Genomic DNA, 19020 nt, shown 5'->3' with positions numbered 1-19020 from the left:
AACGCTCATTTAAAAAATTCAAAATAAGAACCGCCCTGATTCAATTGAGAATTTTTGTACAGCGGAACAGACATCCCGGTGACAATGACCTAATGAGGAGGCTCCCAAAGATAGAATATTAGAATCAGGGGCGTAGCCAACCAAGGGGGGGGGGGGTTCAAAACCCCCCTCGGGGGAGGTTCAAACCCCCCCCCCCCGAAATTTTTTGGTTTTGCTTGCGTATATAGGCACGCACGAACATACATAAAGTATGGTTGAACCCCCCCCCCCCCCCCGAAAAAAATTTCTGGCTACGCCCCTGATTAGAATCAATGAAACCCAATCTAGTTCGAATAAAAACCGCTTTGAGAATGTTTTTACTCAGTAAATTGAAGCAGTTACATGATAAAAAATAGTGTTCGACTGTTTCGTCCTTGTTGCAAAACGAGCAAAGAGGGGAATGAGCCAGACCAGCTCTATGCATATAAAAGTTTACTTTTGGAACGCGACAGCGTAATTTTGTAAAAATAACTTCCTCTTTTCTTGTTTAACAGAAATCCCTGCGCCAAGGGAACAAGAGATGTCGATATTCGTTTAGATGAGTGAGTAATGTTTTACGAGGTCTTGAATTATGGCATGCCTTCTAAATCTGTCACGAGTGCTGATGTGGGAATAATTGAGCTTATCGGACCACCGAGAGCGGCATTCGCCAGAGTGTCCGCAATTTCATTCATTTTTATCCCTTTATGGCCCAGTACACAGATTAATCTGATTAAAGTTACCTGGGTCGGAACAAGAAAATGAAAAGTACGTGATAATTGAGAATCACTATTTGCAGCGAGGGCTGAACACAAAGATAAAGAATCTGTAACTATGGCCACTCTTGAGGTTGATGGGCTGAACTTTCGTTAAGTCACAATCACCGCTAGAAATTCCGCCGTACTACTGATAAGAAATCGGGAAGTCTTAATGAGAATGACCAGTTGAAAGTCTCGGAGAAAATACCAAGGCCAGATTTTTCTTCAGATTGTGAGGCATCTGTAGCTATGATATTTGTTAGATTTATCCCCTCTAAATGCCTTTGTAATGTTGATGCGTCTTTGCTTCTTCTGGCCATGTTAATGTTGACGGCGCTGCCTGCCTTGTGGCTTCATGTTTTTCTAAAACAGCAGCTTAAGCGTGGAATAAACATGGTTACTAACGTAAACACATTACGCGGAATATGCTGATTGCTTACCTGACATGAAAGCGGTGGAGCAAGAATTTAACAAAAAGATTTGTTTAATAAAAAGTAAATAAGGCTAAACATTGTTAATCCTACTAACGCAACATTTTATTGCACCAAAGTATGCAGTTGCAGTAATATCGATCAGCAGTGGCAAGCCGTGCGTTGGTGCCAATAGCAGCTTTGTATTGGGCACTGAAAGTCGGCGCAACTGCCGGTACTCGAAAGCGTGTTATTTTTCGAGTGAATCTGCTCTAGTCCATTATCTATACCAGCAAATTTGGTACTTCAGAAGCACAGCTGGAAGTCCTGCGGATCGAGTATTTTTGGACGGCTCCTTATCATTCTATGATCGCTGTTACACTCTGCAAACAGATGAAAGTTCTTGCGAGCAATGCACCGATTTGACAGATTCAATGCACCACATGACATGAACACGTGCAACTGAACGTTGAGAGAGAGAGAAACAACTTTAATAAACATACGGCTCCCTGGTCACTGTGGGTGGAGCCCCTCGTCCAGGTCCCCACTGACAACTGCGGCTCGCCGGGCCGGTTTAAGGGTCGCCAACTGGCTTCCCAAGTCCAGTTCGGAGAGTCACCTCTCCCACGATCGATTTACGAGTCTGTCTTTAATTAGCGTATACACGGAAAATCTCCGTATACGCGGAGAATTGTAGCTCTATGTATGTCAAGGAATGTCTCATCGCCTTAAGGTTTTCAGTGAAAACGCCAAAACACGCGAGAACGCTTGGTCAGGTACAACGACATCACCAAGCACTACCAGTTAGGCAGGCGGATATTGCCCCCACCTCACCCTAAGCTAAAACGACGCCAGACAGTCGTCTGGCGACAGCTGCCGACACACACCTTCCCCAGTCCGGTGCGATTGCGGCACATTTTCCCTGCCCAGTACCCGAATGCTACTTGTAAATTATGTCAGGCAACTAGAGCGACGCTCTCACACTTGTTATGGGAGTGCCCTGTCACAGCAGCTCAGATGGCAGTAGCTCCGGATGCTTTCGCGTCGAAGTGGGCAGCCGCACTGCGCAGCTCCAACTTCAGGACACAAGAATGGGCAGTCCAGCGGGCCCGCGAGGCGGCGTTGAGGCAAGGCCTTGAAGTCCCCTCATGGGAGACCTGAGCCCGGGTTTTCAAACATCGCCGGACTTTCAATAAAATTGTTTCCATTCCATTCCACATTGCCCTTGGCCTCAATAAACGCTACGTAAGTTTGTGCGACAACCACGCTATAGGAGCCAGGCAGCATAAACGCTTAGCATCCGCGACACGCGAACACGGGCTTGACTTTAGTTTGGTCGCCTAGGGACACTGGCTCATATAGGACTTATTTGTGTCAGTGGCATTTGCCCGTTGAAATTACGATTTGTAGGTATGAGGACGAGCCCTGGGCTATTACTTTTATTTCCCGCTCTCGCCGAGGTGCACATCGACTGGGCCGCAGATTACGTCTTCGATAGCCAGCCAGACCTTACCCAGGTATTGCGAGGCCACACTTAAATGTGGAAAGGTACATTGACGTCAACCTCGGACACCGTATGTACTGCACCCAACTCGCGAAAGCAACTTTGGAAACCTTATGATCGATCTGATTCAATCACGCAAGAAACGAAAGTCATGGGGAATAATTGTAGCGGCCAAGAACCGGTCAACATTTTTTTTTTTCTGTGGCCAGCCTTCTTTTAATTTTGACTTCACTGTTCTTTTAATGCCTTCGGCTAGAGAGCGCCGTTTAGTCACGATAGGTTTGCTGACATGCGCGTGAGCCAGCTAGCTGCGCTGGCGAGTGTCATCAGGACCCAGGCGCTAGTCCTGCGGCTGCAGCCGGAACAGTAGATAAGGCCCAAGCGGTCAAACAGCTCGTTGCTCATCTCTGCGACCTGAGGTGCCACTGCGGAGCAGTGGTGCTTGTCAGCCGAGTCGTTCAGGCACTTGCGGTAGCCGACAAGGTCACTGCGCAAAGACACCACGTTGCGTTACAAGGGATTGCGTGAAGAAAGAATGCGAGGATCCGAACAGGCTACGAATGATAGTGGTTCGTGGCGATTGACAATTCACAACAAGATAGAAGATTCAGCACTACTTTATCCACCTATCTAGATATAGCAGTTCAGTCACGCCTGGGTAGCTTATTTCCAGCACGAGAATATGTCTCTGAACGCCCCTTGAATGCCCATAACATACATCAAGAATTCCGGCAAAGTTGGGCAAAGTTGGTGCGTGTTTTGCGAGATGCTGGGTAACGTACCAATTGCAATTTGTGCCTTTTAAGTGTTATCGTGGCAACTGAAGCGGCACTATATCGATGGCTATAACACTAAGAATATTGAAAGCGTTTTTTTTTTTTTTTCTGTCGTACAATGTAGCATTGAAAGGCGGCGCAGTCACAGGGGCGTCGGCGTTGTGCATTAGCCGTGCTCAAGAGCAGTGTTTTAAATATTGAATATGTTGCAACGTTCCGCTTATCATGGCGGCGTGCTGCTGCAACGGTGCGTCCCGCGTTAGCGTACATACAAAATTCCTGTTGGTCTAGCCTATATGAAATTTAAGTGCACTACTATATCTTTATGTGAATATACGGAGTATGTTGTGATAATGAAGACAACTTCAAGGCGGACGAACAGTGCTAGAATGAGCCGTATATGCATGCGCACTAGCAACCTCACTGTTTCCTTAAAATTCCCAGAAAAGCTTAGCGAAGGAAATTCGTCAAACGTGTCCCACAGACGCACATGTGGTCTCTAGCCAATACACCTGTACTAGGGCTTGCTTAGCGCAATTATAAGAAGTGTTATTATTTGCAATCTCATTTTTCTTTTATTTGTGAGATGTAACTTAGGTTATCTTTGTTTTAGGGCAGGGGATATCAAAATAATTGCTACCGTTCATTGCCTCTGAATTCACTGGGCTTGCACGTATACAATTTCTACGCGATACGTGAAGGTCGCGATGTCGGCAGTTACTCGCGAAGCAAGGCCGGCGCGCTCACGTGCAAAGTCTCCGTCGCACACGGTTGCTGATGGCAGTCTTCCGAAGAGCAGAGCCATTCCGATAGAAAAGGCTGATGTCGTCCTCCATCGCCGAGTCACACGACTCCCACTCGTGGGTGAATTCCTTGAGCTCACAAGCTGGAAGAAGGGAATGTTACAAGGCACAACGTTAAGTTCGCAGCAGCGGAGTACAGTATTCTGAAGGCTTTATTACTAGCCTCGTTTGGAAGCAGCACAGCACACTTCGCGTTATTGATGGTCGACTTTGGAAACAACCTCGCAAACATTTATTTATGAGCGATATGTTCTGGCCTAATGTTCATTCACGTCTTCTACGTGCGGAGGCGTGGCGTCATGAATCTCCTCGGCGAAGAACATTTTAGCTTTCAAGATCATTTTCTATGTCGGCGGCGAACATAAGAGGCAATTAAACGAAATCGCAATTCTGCCTTAAAATGTCGCTTCACGGCAGCATGACTAATATTGCCGACAAGCCACATTTTCAAAACGCACAGCAACTTTTGTTGAACAAAGTTCAAGCAACCGAAAATTCGAGGCTATGTTCACGCCTTCTACATGAAGAGGCGTGGCTTCGTGAATCTCTTTAGTGAAGAATATTTGAACTTTCAGGATCATTTTCTGTGTCGGCGGCGCTCTTAAGAAGCAATTAAACGAAGTCGTAATTCTGCCTTAAAGTGTGGCTTCACGGCAGCATGACTAATGTTGCCGTGAAGGCACATTTTCAAAATGAACAGCAACTTTTGTTGAACAAAGTTCAAACAACAAAAAATTCGATACTATGTTCACGCCTTCTACATGAAGAAGCGTGGTTTCATGAATCACCTTAGTTATTTGAAGTTCCAAGATCATTTTCTGTGTCGGCGGCGCTGATAAGAAGCAATTAAATGAAGTCGCAATTCTGCCTTAAAATGTGCCTTCACGGCAACAGGACAAACGTTGCCGCCAAGCCAGATTTTCAAAACACCCAACAACTTCTGTTGAACAAGTTGAAACAAACGAAATACCGGATGCTATGACCGCTCAATTTTTCGGATATATTCGTGCGTGATATCGTTAAGTATGTCGGCAATGAAGACAACGCCTTTGCTGGGGGCATAGTTTTCTTGGCTTCCCCTGAGGCGTACGAACTCTACAAACACATTTACATCAACGGGACACTAAACCACAACTTAGTTGGCCGATACCTGGCGAAACGGCACTAATTCGACATAAGAACCAATACAGATGCGGTAGCATACGGCAAACCATCGAGGGGTACTTGCTGAACCGAGATCATGCTCACCGGCTTAAGGACCACGGAAGGGGCGAGCATGACTGCCAAGTTCGTCTGAATGCTTTCAGTTCTGCACGGGTTAGTTCGCGTATTCACGTAAAGTGTCATGATGGGTTAGTGTAAGACATTTTAAACTAAGGGTGTCACGCAGTCATCGTCGCATTTGACTGCGCCAGAATACGTCGCGAAGGCACGACTGATGAAGGCGGCAGGCTTCCATTACCTTAATCATCAAGGAACTTCAAGTATTGATCGAAATAGAGCGCAATACTGAGCGCTAGTCCGCAACCATGTTTATGTGCTGGAGTTTTTGATGTGAAACATTTCTTTGCGAACTAAATGCACTTGACGGTTTCTACCTAGCCCTCTACGTCTGGCGTCGCCTCAAATTGGTATATACCAAAATTGGCATAGGAGGGTATGAGTATGGCGAATATGTCTGACAGGTTGTGACGTGAATAACATCGCATGCCTGTCGCGTACGTCATGTAACTCTTTCCCACAATCACGTGCGACGCATACCCACATACCACGGCCAATGGAACGCGCTACAGGTGATTCACAGTCTATATCAACTCAGGACTGCGAAAATAGACACTGAAAACTTTAAAAGACACTTTGCGTAGATTGAACAAAAGAAAGACAACCCGGAGGGAAACAGCGCGAAAGACGAAAGACCAGGCAGAGGAAGACACATACAACAGCGCTGTTGTATGCGTCTTTCTCTGCCTGGTCTTTCGCCTTTCGCGCTGTTTTCCTCCGATGTGGCGTACCAACACGCCCAAGCAACCACATTAAAGTCATCCCGTTTTTTATCGTTGGCCATTTCGTGTAGCACACATACGCTTACATAATTATTTACTTTATGACTCATCAAGCTATAGTCTAGCTTTCTCGTCCCCGCAGCAATACGCTAAGTAACGCTGCTTACACTTCGTTTCGATAAAGGTGACGTTTGTGCTGTAACATCAGTGCCGGCGTTACGTTAAGACAATGAGCTACCCTTCAAACGCCAGTCAACCAAAGAAGGGGAGTTTAAGTCTCATTTTTCGGCAGCGACTGAACCTGCAATATTCGAACAACGCGTCCGATGCTCTACCACTCCAGCTATGGCGACGGTCGTCCTCCCGTACACTTTATCGGGTATATCTGTGCACTTATACCTGGGAGTGTTAGTCAGCGCCTCTCGTAGCCATGACGGCGAGTGTGGGACAGTCTTTCGTTGCCTGCTGGCGTGACGTAGCACGTGATCTCTTCTTACGAGCTGGCAGCTGACCAATAATCTCTCGCATGCTACCTAAAAGCATCAAGTCTGCCAGAACGAGACCCTCGCTATCAATGAATGAAAGATGGGGAGTCGAAGGGCTCGTTTTTGTTTTGTTAGAAACAACCAAAGGAAAAAAAAAGCAGTAAAAGGTCTAATTTAACGTGTTTGCTGTTGTGAGACAAGATAATTGGTATGAACATGTGGAACTTTTTTTTTGTTAGAATCATTATTGCGGGAGCATTTGTGTCCGTTGATTTTCCTTCATTGACAAAGGCTGTGTCTGCCAATACTGCAGTGTTACACCAATTGCACTGTAGAAATCGTACTAGATGCCGCCGATCTGGAACGACGCCGAACGCGGGGCAAAATGGCATGGCGTCTCAATGCATCAGCTGCCACTGCAAATGATAGGGTTGCTATTCTACGCAACAGGTGCGCTATACATCTCAAAGAGCTTACTCGCACGAGAAAAGGAGTAGCAAAGTAAGTTCTTTAGTCTCTCGTGCCATGCATGCGTTTGTGGCCTAATAATTGGTAAGAATCGGGCTGCAGCGCTGGGGCACTATGGTTTAAACACCATCACCGCGCACGCAATCTGTTATTGAGCGGCAGCTTGTATTAAACGTGTCGTCACTGACGCTGGCCCGCCTCTATCGACTCACAGCGGTGACCGCTTCGTCGTGACAGTATTCGCTTGCCTTCTATATCTCCTAGTGTTCGATAAGCGTTCTTGTCCCTTATAATTGATTAAACAAAACAACGAATATGCGACAGTTGGTAGAAACAACATGTCGAATAGAATTGCAAGCACTCTCGCATTCGAGTCCATGATATCCAGCCGCCGTGATGGTTCATTGCTTACAGTGCTAGGCTGCTGACCCGAAAAACGAGGGTTCGATCACGGCCGCTGCCTTCACATTTCCGTGGAGGCAAAATGCTCGAGGCCCGTATACTGCGCGACGTCAGTGCACGTTAAAGAACGCCAGGTAGTCGAAATTATTCAGAACCCTCCGCCACGTCGTCTCTCATAGCCCGAGTCGCTTTGGGACATTAAACCCGACAAACCAACTAACCAACCAAAATATCCGATACTGGAACACAATTATTCAAGAACGCCTACGTTGGAAAATCAGCTCATGAGCGGGATAGATTTGTATCATCATTTCTCACCTTGACGGTACACCTTGAATTCCTGGTCTTCACTAGACGGTAGTGTATTGCATGCGTCTTCGAACTCCATGAGCATGTATTTCTTTAGAACAGATATCTCAGTGTTGAGGAAAAGGGCATCTGAGCAGCCGGAGTCGTGTGTGGCCGAGTACATACAGTACTTCATCTCCTTCACAAGCCTTGGAAAAAAAAAGAAAGAAACACGGGTGTTGCGGCCGTTTAGGGTTGCCGTATTCCCACCACGTTAACACCACATCTACTTCCCACTTTACTTAGCATGTGAAATAGGCAATGGATGTACGCAGTACCTGTGACACGCTTGTTACTATTGCTTTCTGCTACCATGTTCGGACATAACAAAGTGAACTTAGTTAAACGTTCAGCGGCAGTGGCTAGTACAAGACGAGGATATCATACATCTAATAGACGCGTGACCTGCGCATTAAAGCTGGCGCTTATTTTGTGCACACATGATTTGGTGAGAGAAGACTGAAGGCATGGCATGGCCAATTCAATTTTACAACCTTAGAAAGCTTCCATCAGAAGTTTAACAGTGGTTTCGAAGATTTACAACAATACTGCCAGCACACGTGGTGCTCCACGTGTGTTGCATTACGTCATTTTGAGGCAGTTCTTCAGTAAAGTCAGCCCTCCTTCATTTAATTCGAGTTGTTCGCTCACTAAAGTAAGCATGGTTTCAAATTTCTCATCACTACAGAAAGTTAACTGTCCACGTAACGAAAAACCTTAAAATAAAGTTTCGTCCGGCGTCCTCTAAACGTTTGTTAATTTTGCTGAGGTATAAATCGCTAAGAATCGGGGCAACCTTAGAACCAATGCATATTCCCGATTTCTGCACATAAACGCCTTCTTTTAGACTAACCAGCGTCGACTATATATAAATGGAAAAAAAAATTATAGAAAAGCCCCCGTGGAAACACTTTCCCGCCCTTGTTCATTAATACAGTCGTTAGCCCACTTTAACTACACTTCATGCGGTAGCAGCGAATAATAAAGGTCTTGAATATCCACACTAAAAGCCTTACATCTGCGCGAATTATCCTCTGTCAGAAACTGAGCTAGCGCCTGGGAATTGCACATTCAAAACGGGTCAGAAAAACCTAGTGATGCTAAACAGTTCTGCAGCTACAGTGAATCGCCAGGTCTCTTTCCCTGACACAATTGCTCGAAAAAAATGTCATCCTTATGTGTTTGCGCTGAAAAAAAAAAAACATTTCTAAGGTGAGCGATTTTGCCTTTTTGACATTACTCGCTATCCTATCAAGGTTATGTCTCGACAAAATGTCGACAGCGCGTTGCCTAAAAACCGATGGTTTTAGCTAATTAGCGAATTGGTCCCCTTGATACTAGCAATACAATCTGAAATACAACGCGAGCGCTTTTCTTATGGAACTAATCTAGTGAGACAGCGTGGCGGCCTAAAAACACGGAGTAGCGGCACGGGAGTGCTCGCATGACGTCATCGTAGGCCATTTTGTTGTAGGATTCGCAACTTCTACAGTGCTTCTGGAGATGAGCAGATCTAGATATTTACACGGTGCTGAATGAATAGCAAAAGGGCAGCATTGATGAGGTCATTACACACTTAGGAAGACATCGATTTATATTTCGATGGTGGCTTACGGGCACACTTCAGTTCGGTTATCTTTGCCTTGCGTCCCGTTCCCGAGAGCCACGAGCATCCGGTGGAAGGTGACGCCGCACAGCACGAGTTTCTTGATGGCCTTGAATTGGTCACACGTGGTCTGCCGCTCGAGTCCCAAATAGATGCGCCGCTTGTCCTTATCTGCAAAGTCGCCGCCAAGACGGCGCGATAAGGATGCGAGTAGAAGCAGAGCACATCGTACGCGCGTGCGGTGGTGGCAGTTCGAGACGTGGAACACAAGAACAGGTCGTCGTCCTGCTTTCGCGATCCGTTCTCGGCGCTGTACGTTTCTATAGTCTGTCAAAACATAGATGGCTAATTTCGACGTTTCGAAATAGCGTGGCGGTTTGGTTCGCGGCTGACAAGTACGATCGTCATTTTTATGAAAGGAAACACGTGGCGTGCGTGAGAGATGGCCTCGAACTGTCCCTGTGGCTTGGCCCCGCGGCGATATGTGAAACGAGTATGAGTGGTGTTGTTACTGGCACTGCCTGCACCCTCTCTTGCGCTTGTGCTAGTTTATGTGTTGATGAACGAATGATTGACGACTGCGAGCGAATACAAATGGCAGAATATTACGGTTGTGCTTAAAAAACTGCGCTACAGTTACAGGGACAAAATAAGTTAGGGAGGACAAACGTTAAGAAGTAGACACGACAAGCGCTACTTCGTAACGTGTGTCCTCCCTAAGTTCTTTTGTCCCTCTAACTGTACCGCAATTTTTTTAACCATGCGAAACCAACTAGCCCAATACATCACTTTACTAAAGAATATTACGGGACAGTCATGTTGCGTGCATTGCTCACTGTTTACTTCGTTAACTCCCGAATCTGCGAAAGATACAATTTCACATACAATAGTTCTGATTGGTGATCGTGTCCCGAGATCGACTAAAGTAGAATAATCTTAAACGAAATCTCTCTGAACGGTAATTATACAAGATCTGCGTAGCATGATGTTTGTTCGCCTTCCATCTGGTCGTGTTGCATGTGTTTTGTACACGTGTTGTGGCAAGAGAGTGATGTTCGCGTACGCGTATGACAAAGAGAACTTATTACGTACTGCAGCGAACAAAAAGGAACGCTAGTTGGTGGTCACCAGCGCTTGACTCGAGAACGCCGATCATTCCGTAAACGCTGCTCTTGGTTAGACTCGTACCCAGTATACTGAGTGCAAGTGAGTGGCTTCTAATTAATTACACGTTATTATGTATCGTTATCACGCCACAGACACCGGCCTTAAATTGCGCATTCTGCGCATGTACTGAGATAAAAAGGAATGCCGGTACTGCACTATTTCCGAGACCGGCCCACTGTATTTTTCGCCACGGATGGGCGGACCATTGTGACCGACTCGCCAAGCTTACGCTGTGACTGTGCCGCGCGTTTCGCGCAGGCCTTGCTTTTTTTTCGCATATCACCACGGTGCTGCGAAACATGTGGCCGGTGAAGCTATTAGCCCTGCATTCGCGTGTTTCCTTTCATCAAGATGACGACTGTACCCATGTATTATAATTTCAGTTATAATCTCTATCAGCTCGCATCGAATGCGCTGACGCGAAAGCCAGTGCTTTGTGCAAATAAGTAGTTTAGTCTGAACCGCCGAGGGCGTCACATGAGAACACACGTGAATAAATGCTGAAAAATTCAACGCAGAAATTTGGGCTAGTTGGTGGGTGTGGAACTTATCTTAGCAAGCGCAGCGGAACAAACACAAGAGAAAGAGACACGTAGACTGCATAATATATACTATTATGCAGTCAGTCTACGTCAGTACGACTGCACGTAGACTGATGATATATGTATCTACAACAGCCAAAGTGCGTCTTGTGCTCTTTTTCTTGCCGCTGTCGAAATGGTTTGGGGCTGAATTACACCATACTTATGTCGAAATAGCGGATTTGCTCATGGTCACGTTAATTACATAGCATTAATTATCGCTACGGTCGTGGGCGGTGACCAAGGAACAGACATATAGGGAATGAAATAAGTCAATGTTGTGAACGTCACCTGCTGGAGCTTTGCAATCCTGAGTTATGCTTGTTGTTAAACATCTTCGCTATGTATTCTTTCACAACCTTATGTTGTCAAACAAGGGGGCAGTCTCCTTGCAGTTTGGTTTGTTCTTGAATACGGATTCATAACTGCAGTTGTGGAAGTCTTCCAAGAGCCTGTAACATAAAGGGATCGGGGAGTTTGAATAGGCTCGAAAATAGTTTCATGATGCGCGTGCCATACTTGCAAATGTGTGGTTGAGAAACCAGGTACGTCGCGCCGAACTCGTTGTACGACTGGTAGTACGTCAGGCCACAAGAGAAGAAGTTCTTTATCAAAACCAACTTGTCGCAAGTATCTGTGGAAAATAGGAATCGTTTCTTTAGCCCATACAAGTTAACTATCAAACAAACAAAAAAAGAACACAAGTACGAAGTGACGATACATATTAGCGGACTGCCGTCCTTAAAGCACGAGTTCAATGGAAACGGGCAAGAATTCAGTGTTCAGTTACAAGGAATAACTGTTTTGGGTTAATCGTGATAAACAAATAGTCCCACAGCGGGTTGTGGATGCTCCTACCTTGAACATTTAAGGGGGTGAGCATTTATGGGTGATGACTCTGCCTAAATGATTCATTCGTGCTTAAAACAATTTCAGGGCTGCGAGACACAACTAGGTTGAAGGCCTCGGGCATGGCGTTAACTTTGACTACCTGAAATTCTCGACGTCCACCCGAGTCCAAGTACATGAGCGCTTTTGCACGGCGCTTACAGTTAAGTGCTACCACCAAGAATCGATATTGTGGCTTAGAGCGTGCTAGCACAGCAAAGTTATCATGAACGAAAGAAATCACCGCGTCGCAATTCACTGTTGCACTTTTTCGCGTGACCACGCTGAAGCAGCTTCAAAGCCTATCAAAAAAAAAAAAAAAAGAAGAGCTTACTTGTTGAGTTCGTTACTTTGTGAAGCACGTTGAATACGTCTTGAAACGTAATGTTGCTGTTAAATTAGTCGGAATTTTCTTTGATTTATGAATATCTTACGTTATGACAGTCATTTCATTCTAGGTTAACTATAATGCCTCACCTATGCCATATCGAAATACACGCTTAGAACTCGTTCTTATGAAAGATGTGTAGGTGAACGGGTGCTTGATTTGAGCTCTCGTGTCTAGCGATAGTGTCTAAAACGCCTTTCATCTTCGCTCGAATAAACTGAATACAGCAATAACACGCAACCGTCGCTTTTCAGGATACTTCCAAGATAAGCAGAATCATAACAATGTATTTTTCTATTTTTTTTTTCTATTTAGTAGGAACGTCTGCTTTTTTAACTGTTCCTCCTGTGATGTTAACTACTGCGGGTCGCGAAAAATGAAAGATATCGTCAGCAGTGACATGTGCCAGTTGAATAAATGGCGTTACTTGTCGCACTTGCTTCTTGGCTATTGCTTATCATTTCCAAAAGAAAACATAAGTACAGCAATAACTGCGGCTGACAAGCGAACGCAGCGCTCATTCATTCATTCATTCATTCATTCATTCATTCATTCATTCATTCATTCATTCATTCATTCATTTTTGTGTTGAGCCGTGTGCGCATCAGCACTAGAGGAGCACGGCGCTAGAGCATCAGCGCTAGAGGAGCACGGCTATACAGTGAAGCATGGCTCATGCATGAAGCGCTTTAACGGTGCTAATACTCTGCGTCACTACATTCAAACTTTTTCGTGCTGCGTACCTGTGCCTGCCAAATCTTTTGGGGTAAACATACACTGCGTAAGGACAATTTATTGTTTGGTGAGCTTGCAGCTCGTACTTCATGCAGTCTAACAGGGGCACATTTGTGGCATTTTTCTGTCCCACAACAATAAATCATCTGTTGTGCGCGTCTTTCCTTTCGTTATCGCCGCGCGATAAGGCAATGATTGACTTTCTTGCACAATTTTTTGTGATAATGAAATGACTGCGGGACAGCTAAACGCACAGAACGAAAGCAACAATGTGTTGTCTCTATTGGTGCTTCTCAGTGGAGCCCACCGAGACATCACTTACCGGTCAATTTAACGCCTCTGCACTTGTCGGCATATCCTTCAGTCAGTATATCTGAAAATTTCCCTATTGCCGCCTTGATATCGCTTTGCTGTGTGCAAGGAATGAGAAGGGAGTAGCACTTCAGGTACTGGTTGTAATGCCTGCAGGAGAAACAATTGTCATTAGTGTAAACTACATGGAATGGCCGTTAAGTCGCTAGATTAGGCGACTGGTACTGGCACGGCTGTGAATGACGTTTGTTTCATTGATTATGCACCGTGAAGAAATCTTAGCCGCATTTTTCCCACTCTACGATTCCGCGACTGTCTGTCCCGCTACAACACTGTCCACCGGGAAAGGCATAATTTGTGCATTATAATACTTCGCCCAACTTTTCTTGTTTTGTAGCTACATAATTATGCAAGCAGAATCAGGATGAGTGTTTGTTTTGTGTCGCCTAGTATATTTTAAATGCGGAGCATTTCTTAGCGTACCTCAGGCACTTTGATCGTATCTATCTATCTATCTATCTATCTATCTATCTATCTATCTATCTATCTATCTATCTATCTATCTATCTATCTATCTATCTATCTATCTATCTATCTATCTATCTATCTATCTATCTATCTATCTATCTATCTATCTATCTATCTATCTATCTATCTATCTATCTATCTATCTATCTATCTATCTATCTATCTATCTATCTATCTATCTATCTATCTATCTATCTATCTATCTATCTATCTATCTATCTATCTATCTATCTATCTATCTATCTATCTATCTATCTATCTATCTATCTATCTATCTACGTCTGGGTTCCCTCGTGGTCGCATCCTTAGCTTGGTGCAGACAAAAATTGGCACTGGAGGGTAAGAGGGTTTGACGAGTATGACTGTCTGGTCATGACATGATGACGGGAAAATCCAGTCGCGTACGTCGTGAAACCTTTTCCTCCAGACGCGTGTGGCACATACCCGTATACCACAGGCCGCGGTAAGCGGGCATGCGCCCACAGGTGATTGACAGTTTATATCTTCGCAGGAATCGTGAGAACAGAGGTGGTCGGCGGGGATCCCTTGGGATACCGCAGCCTCCACCGCGCGCTCTAAGCCAGCGCAACCAGTCTCCACCACCGCGCATCCAGTGCACCACCACCGCGAGAACAGACATCGGAAATTTAAATGCGAGAACGTTAAGAAAAGCCGGCATTGGCAGCGTTGACCCGATGAATACAAAGAATAAAAAACAGGATACCAGCAGGAATTGAACCCAAGCATTCTGCGTGGCAGTCAGGTATTCTCCCCAGAGCCACGCCGTGTCTTGAAACTGCTTTCGAAAAAGACCCTATGCAGGTCTAATACTGGTGCAACGTCAATTGTGGTTGCTGTGCTGCTATACAATTTGATAACAATGCAATAAACATGACCTATTTATCCTATATACACGATACAGCCGTCATGCCGGCTTAACGTCAATTGCGGTTCCAGTGTTGTCTCCGCTTTTATAGAAGTATAATAAACATAAAATTTGTATTGCTATGATTCAGCGAGCTATCTTCAAGCGTTGCTCGACCCCGGAGGAATACGCTAACGAAAGTTACGTATGATATTCACATCATCGCACCGTAATGTGCACTTAGTTTCGATAATACGATAAGTTGCCCTTTAAGCGCCAGTGTAGTCGACGTGCCTGGTAAAGCCACGATGGGCGCACAAGTACTACGCTTAGAAAAGCACGTCTATCCGCCTCGTAACGTTTCGCTCAAAGACAAAAAATGCAGCATAGACAACTACTCACTGGTTGCTTCGCATGAAACCGATTCCCACAAGGCGTAGGATCTGCCGAATTTTTCCGGACCCCATTTTAGAGCGGACGATGAGTCCTATTCGAACGCGTTTGCTCGGCACGTGAAGGAAACCAAGCGTCTAAAAACTTTTACACCTTTAAGAGTGTTGGTTTATCTCATACCTAGAGCACCATGATTGCTAAGGCTTTAAGATTCTCTATCTCTAATACACGACAGAGAGGTCCAGCGTTATCTGCTGTAAGAGAAGCCACAGTAGAAAACTATACTAATGCTTACCACCTGGTTGCGCACTTAACTATCTGACACGAGAGCTTGATATACTGTATAATAAGTGCAGTGCTGTACCAAACGATCCAGCATCAGCGTTATTGTAACATTCGAATTTGTGCTCGTGGTTAATAAATATGCTTACCTGCAGTCTTCATCCTTGGATGGAGGATTTGGATATGTGTTCATGAGGAAAATCGTGCCGCAAGTGAAGAACGTCCCGGCGTATTCTCTAACGAGGCAATTTTGTTCGGAAGTACGGAACCGTATTTTTCCTGCCAGAAGCGACAACAGAAGCACGTTTAAGGGAGCGGCCACATCGGGCTTTCACAGTTTTGAAACGAAAAATACGCTTACCGGAACGTTTGTACTGTGCTTTAGTGCACTGTATGCCGGGAGCCTGATGCAGCTCGTTAGTAAGGTAGTCGAGACTCGCTTGGATTTCAGGCAGCGATTGGCAGCTTGAAGACTTCTTGATCTCCTCCAGACAAAGGTTATGACGCTCTATAGTTCTGCGGGTGACGAGAAAAAGGTCAGAATGTACTGCTCTTCTGACAGGACACGGCTAATGCTGCGTGCTTGTCAGCAGTCGCCAGATGTCTGGGGTGGCGCCGAATTCAAGCGAGAAGCGTCAAAGGCAAGAAATGCAACTTCTACGATATGAAAAATACGACATTTTTCTTTTTGTTTTATGAAAACTTGCATCAAGATGCAAATTCTGGTAGGTGAAGTTGTGCAACGCCGCACGCTGAAATGTATTTCGCATTTATTATCTCAAAGAACCGTGTTACACCTGCTTCGAAACTTGGAAACCGATAGCAAAGGCTTCGTTTAAGCAAAAATATACTGCGAAATGACAGTGAAAACGGGTAGCACACGGGCATGACTTTTGCGGGAAAATCGGATCAACACGCAGCGGACTTTTGGCATGAAATGACCGCATACGCGCCACATCTGCCGAAGGCCAATGCGGAATCGTCGTGGAGGGCTTGCGAGTGCTTGGTGCCGACCGTAGGGACTATTTACCCTCAAACCACACTGCCACACTGCACAGGACGGAAACCCATCCGCCCTGCTAGGGTCGTTAGTGCGGCTTCAGGATAAATAGGCGCTTACAATGACCGAGCGAGAGCCGGTTTCACAGTCGTCCAACAATCATCCAATCATAATCGTCCAATGAGTCGCTGTTCATTCATGATGGAGACATGCCTGTCGTGATGATCGGGCCGACAGCTAGCAAAGCGGCAGACAACAATAGAAAGGCTGCACTCACTCGCACACCTGGTTCTTGTGCTGCGGATTGTCGCCGTACATAGCGTCACGCAGATTGTACACGTAAAGGAGGCCGCACTCGAAGTATTTCTCCATAAACTGGTCCTCGACGCAGCCGGCTGGTGGCTTGTCCGTTGGGTCTATTATAGGGGGTTTATCTGTGGTTACTGGAATAGTGGCGAGCGGACCAGAAGTTAATCATTCAGTGCGCAATTGACAACGAGGACAACAACAAAGGAGAGCGCAGCACTAGACTTACTAATGTAATTCTTGCAGAAGTTCTCATACTGGCCGAGTAGTACGTTCATCACGTGCATGGAATGGGTGTTGAACTCGGAACCGATATTGCAGTGCAAATCCTTCGCGATCACTTTTGTGCAGTTTTCGAAGTTTTGGTATGCCCTATATACAGAAAGGAGAACGAAGTAAGCGGGTAAAATTCTGGAGCAAGCCGGCGCCACCTCATCGCTGCCTCGAAGTACGCTTGGAGGCGCCATCAGTCCGCCTTTTATGGCATCACTGTAGACTCCTTGCCTATTTAGTCGGCAGAGAGAAAGATATTAAATTCTGTAAAACGCAAAATCTAGGTGTCTGACTTCGCGAATGACTGCGTAAATGCGTGAAGCAAGCATTATAACCTGTTACCTCCACTTAAATCAATTCAGAATGCACCTTTATTGCTAGTAGTTTAGCTGTTTAAGCACAGCAGATGAAAATGGCGAATGCCACTAGTCGTCCTCCGTGCAGCTCTGCAGAAAGGGGCGTAAGCAAAATTAATCACTGACCACAGGTGTCACTTCGAACGATCGCTATTTCCTCTCAGTATAACAGTGCCCGAATAGTCGCTGCTGTTATGGTTATTTGATCCCAATGGGTTGATATACGCGCGAACAAGGCCGTGCATACGCTCGATTAAGATACCTAACCAATGTACGTCGTATGGCGTGCTCACCCCCCCCCCCCAGAAAAAATAAATAAAAAATAAAAAATAAAAATAAACTACAACAAGAGGAGAGACGAAAAGAGATCCTTACGACAGAATGTGGTGTGTTTCGCTTCGTAGAGTAATCGGCTCCTGCTTGTTCCAAGTTTAACCATTCTCCTCCGTGAAAATTAAAGCTTGCCAACAGCTTTGTAAACGACTTTACGAATGCGAATGCTTCGTGAATATCCCAACAAAGGTCGAAGCCACAAAGCCTCTGTGAATGCGAACCAAGTGGCTGAATTCACAAAACATTTCGTTCGTAAGCGTTGTCTGTGACTGGCCGGTCGTTTCGTTTGTGATATATTTAACAACATGATGGGGTGACATCTTGTGCTCTGAACAGTTTTATCACAGTAACATTTTGGTGAAGACGTATTCAGTTTCACTACTTATGTTGACGATACGGTAATTCCTGTCTCTGATGGGCTTGTTCTCAGTCTTGTCTGATGACAAATGGTATAAGAATACAGCCGAGGTCACTGTTTCTTTGGAGCGACAAAAGGCATTTGGCGATTGAAAATGTGCGTTTTAAGAATACACCTAGGCCTGCATTTGTAAAGCAGTTTGCAAACCAAGCTGTGGTTTCCTGGCTGACTGCTAAGCACTATGTGATGAAATTGTCTAGCAGGTTCATATTGTGTTAATATACTAATAATGAACATTTTAACGCTACATAAGCGATTAAAAAAAAAGCTGGTCCATCGTGGTATACTGGATGTGCCACAAATAAAGCAGCAGCATTTTCTCGATAATTGTACTCAGCGGCCCAAAAAGGTGAACAATGACGTGAATGAAGAGTACTTACACACAAATCCTGTCTTTCGAAGGATTGTGACTTACAATCTCATTAAACAACAACCCGCACGCGAAGAACTCTTTTGTTGCGTCTTCTTCCTGGCACGTGTGATCTTGAGTGTAGCCTATGCGCAAGAAGTGCAAGATGTAAATGTCTACTTGAAGCAATCACGCTAGCGCGGTGACATGCTCAAAGAGATAACCGCAAACACGACGCGCTTCATGACGGAGGCTTACCTTCAAG

General features: G+C 45.3%; 2 protein-coding genes across 2 annotated transcripts in view; both read right to left on the bottom strand.

Annotated features, from left to right (window-relative positions):
• Positions 1 to 2849: 2849 nt before the first annotated feature.
• Positions 2850 to 9777, bottom strand: LOC125756311 (uncharacterized). The gene is made up of 4 exons (XM_049410830.1): positions 9590 to 9777; positions 7946 to 8124; positions 4214 to 4352; positions 2850 to 3177 (listed from the first exon to the last, which is right to left on the bottom strand). The coding sequence occupies exons 1-4, from the start codon at positions 9646 to 9648 to the stop codon at positions 2961 to 2963; spliced, it is 594 nt and encodes a 197-aa protein (XP_049266787.1). The 5' UTR covers positions 9649 to 9777; the 3' UTR covers positions 2850 to 2960.
• Positions 9778 to 11645: 1868 nt separating this feature from the next.
• LOC119375629 (uncharacterized) overlaps positions 11646 to 19020 on the bottom strand; it is a 9303-nt gene continuing 1928 nt past the window's right edge. Inside the window, exons 4-12 of the mRNA XM_037645856.2 lie at positions 19014 to 19020; positions 18787 to 18901; positions 17256 to 17398; positions 16998 to 17163; positions 16082 to 16236; positions 15870 to 15999; positions 13663 to 13802; positions 11849 to 11963; positions 11646 to 11781 (exon numbers count right to left, since the gene is read on the bottom strand). The exon at positions 19014 to 19020 is cut by the window's right edge and continues 172 nt beyond it. Of these exons, the coding sequence (XP_037501784.2) occupies positions 11682 to 11781; positions 11849 to 11963; positions 13663 to 13802; positions 15870 to 15999; positions 16082 to 16236; positions 16998 to 17163; positions 17256 to 17398; positions 18787 to 18901; positions 19014 to 19020 (1071 nt within the window). The 3' untranslated portion in view covers positions 11646 to 11681. The remainder of the gene's footprint in view (positions 11782 to 11848; positions 11964 to 13662; positions 13803 to 15869; positions 16000 to 16081; positions 16237 to 16997; positions 17164 to 17255; positions 17399 to 18786; positions 18902 to 19013) is intronic.

Source organism: Rhipicephalus sanguineus, chromosome 1, assembly GCF_013339695.2.
Source record: "Rhipicephalus sanguineus isolate Rsan-2018 chromosome 1, BIME_Rsan_1.4, whole genome shotgun sequence".
NCBI classification, from domain to species: domain Eukaryota; kingdom Metazoa; phylum Arthropoda; class Arachnida; order Ixodida; family Ixodidae; genus Rhipicephalus; species Rhipicephalus sanguineus.
The sequence above is the reverse complement of the archived record's forward strand: the minus strand, read 5'-3'. Positions and strand labels throughout refer to the sequence as shown.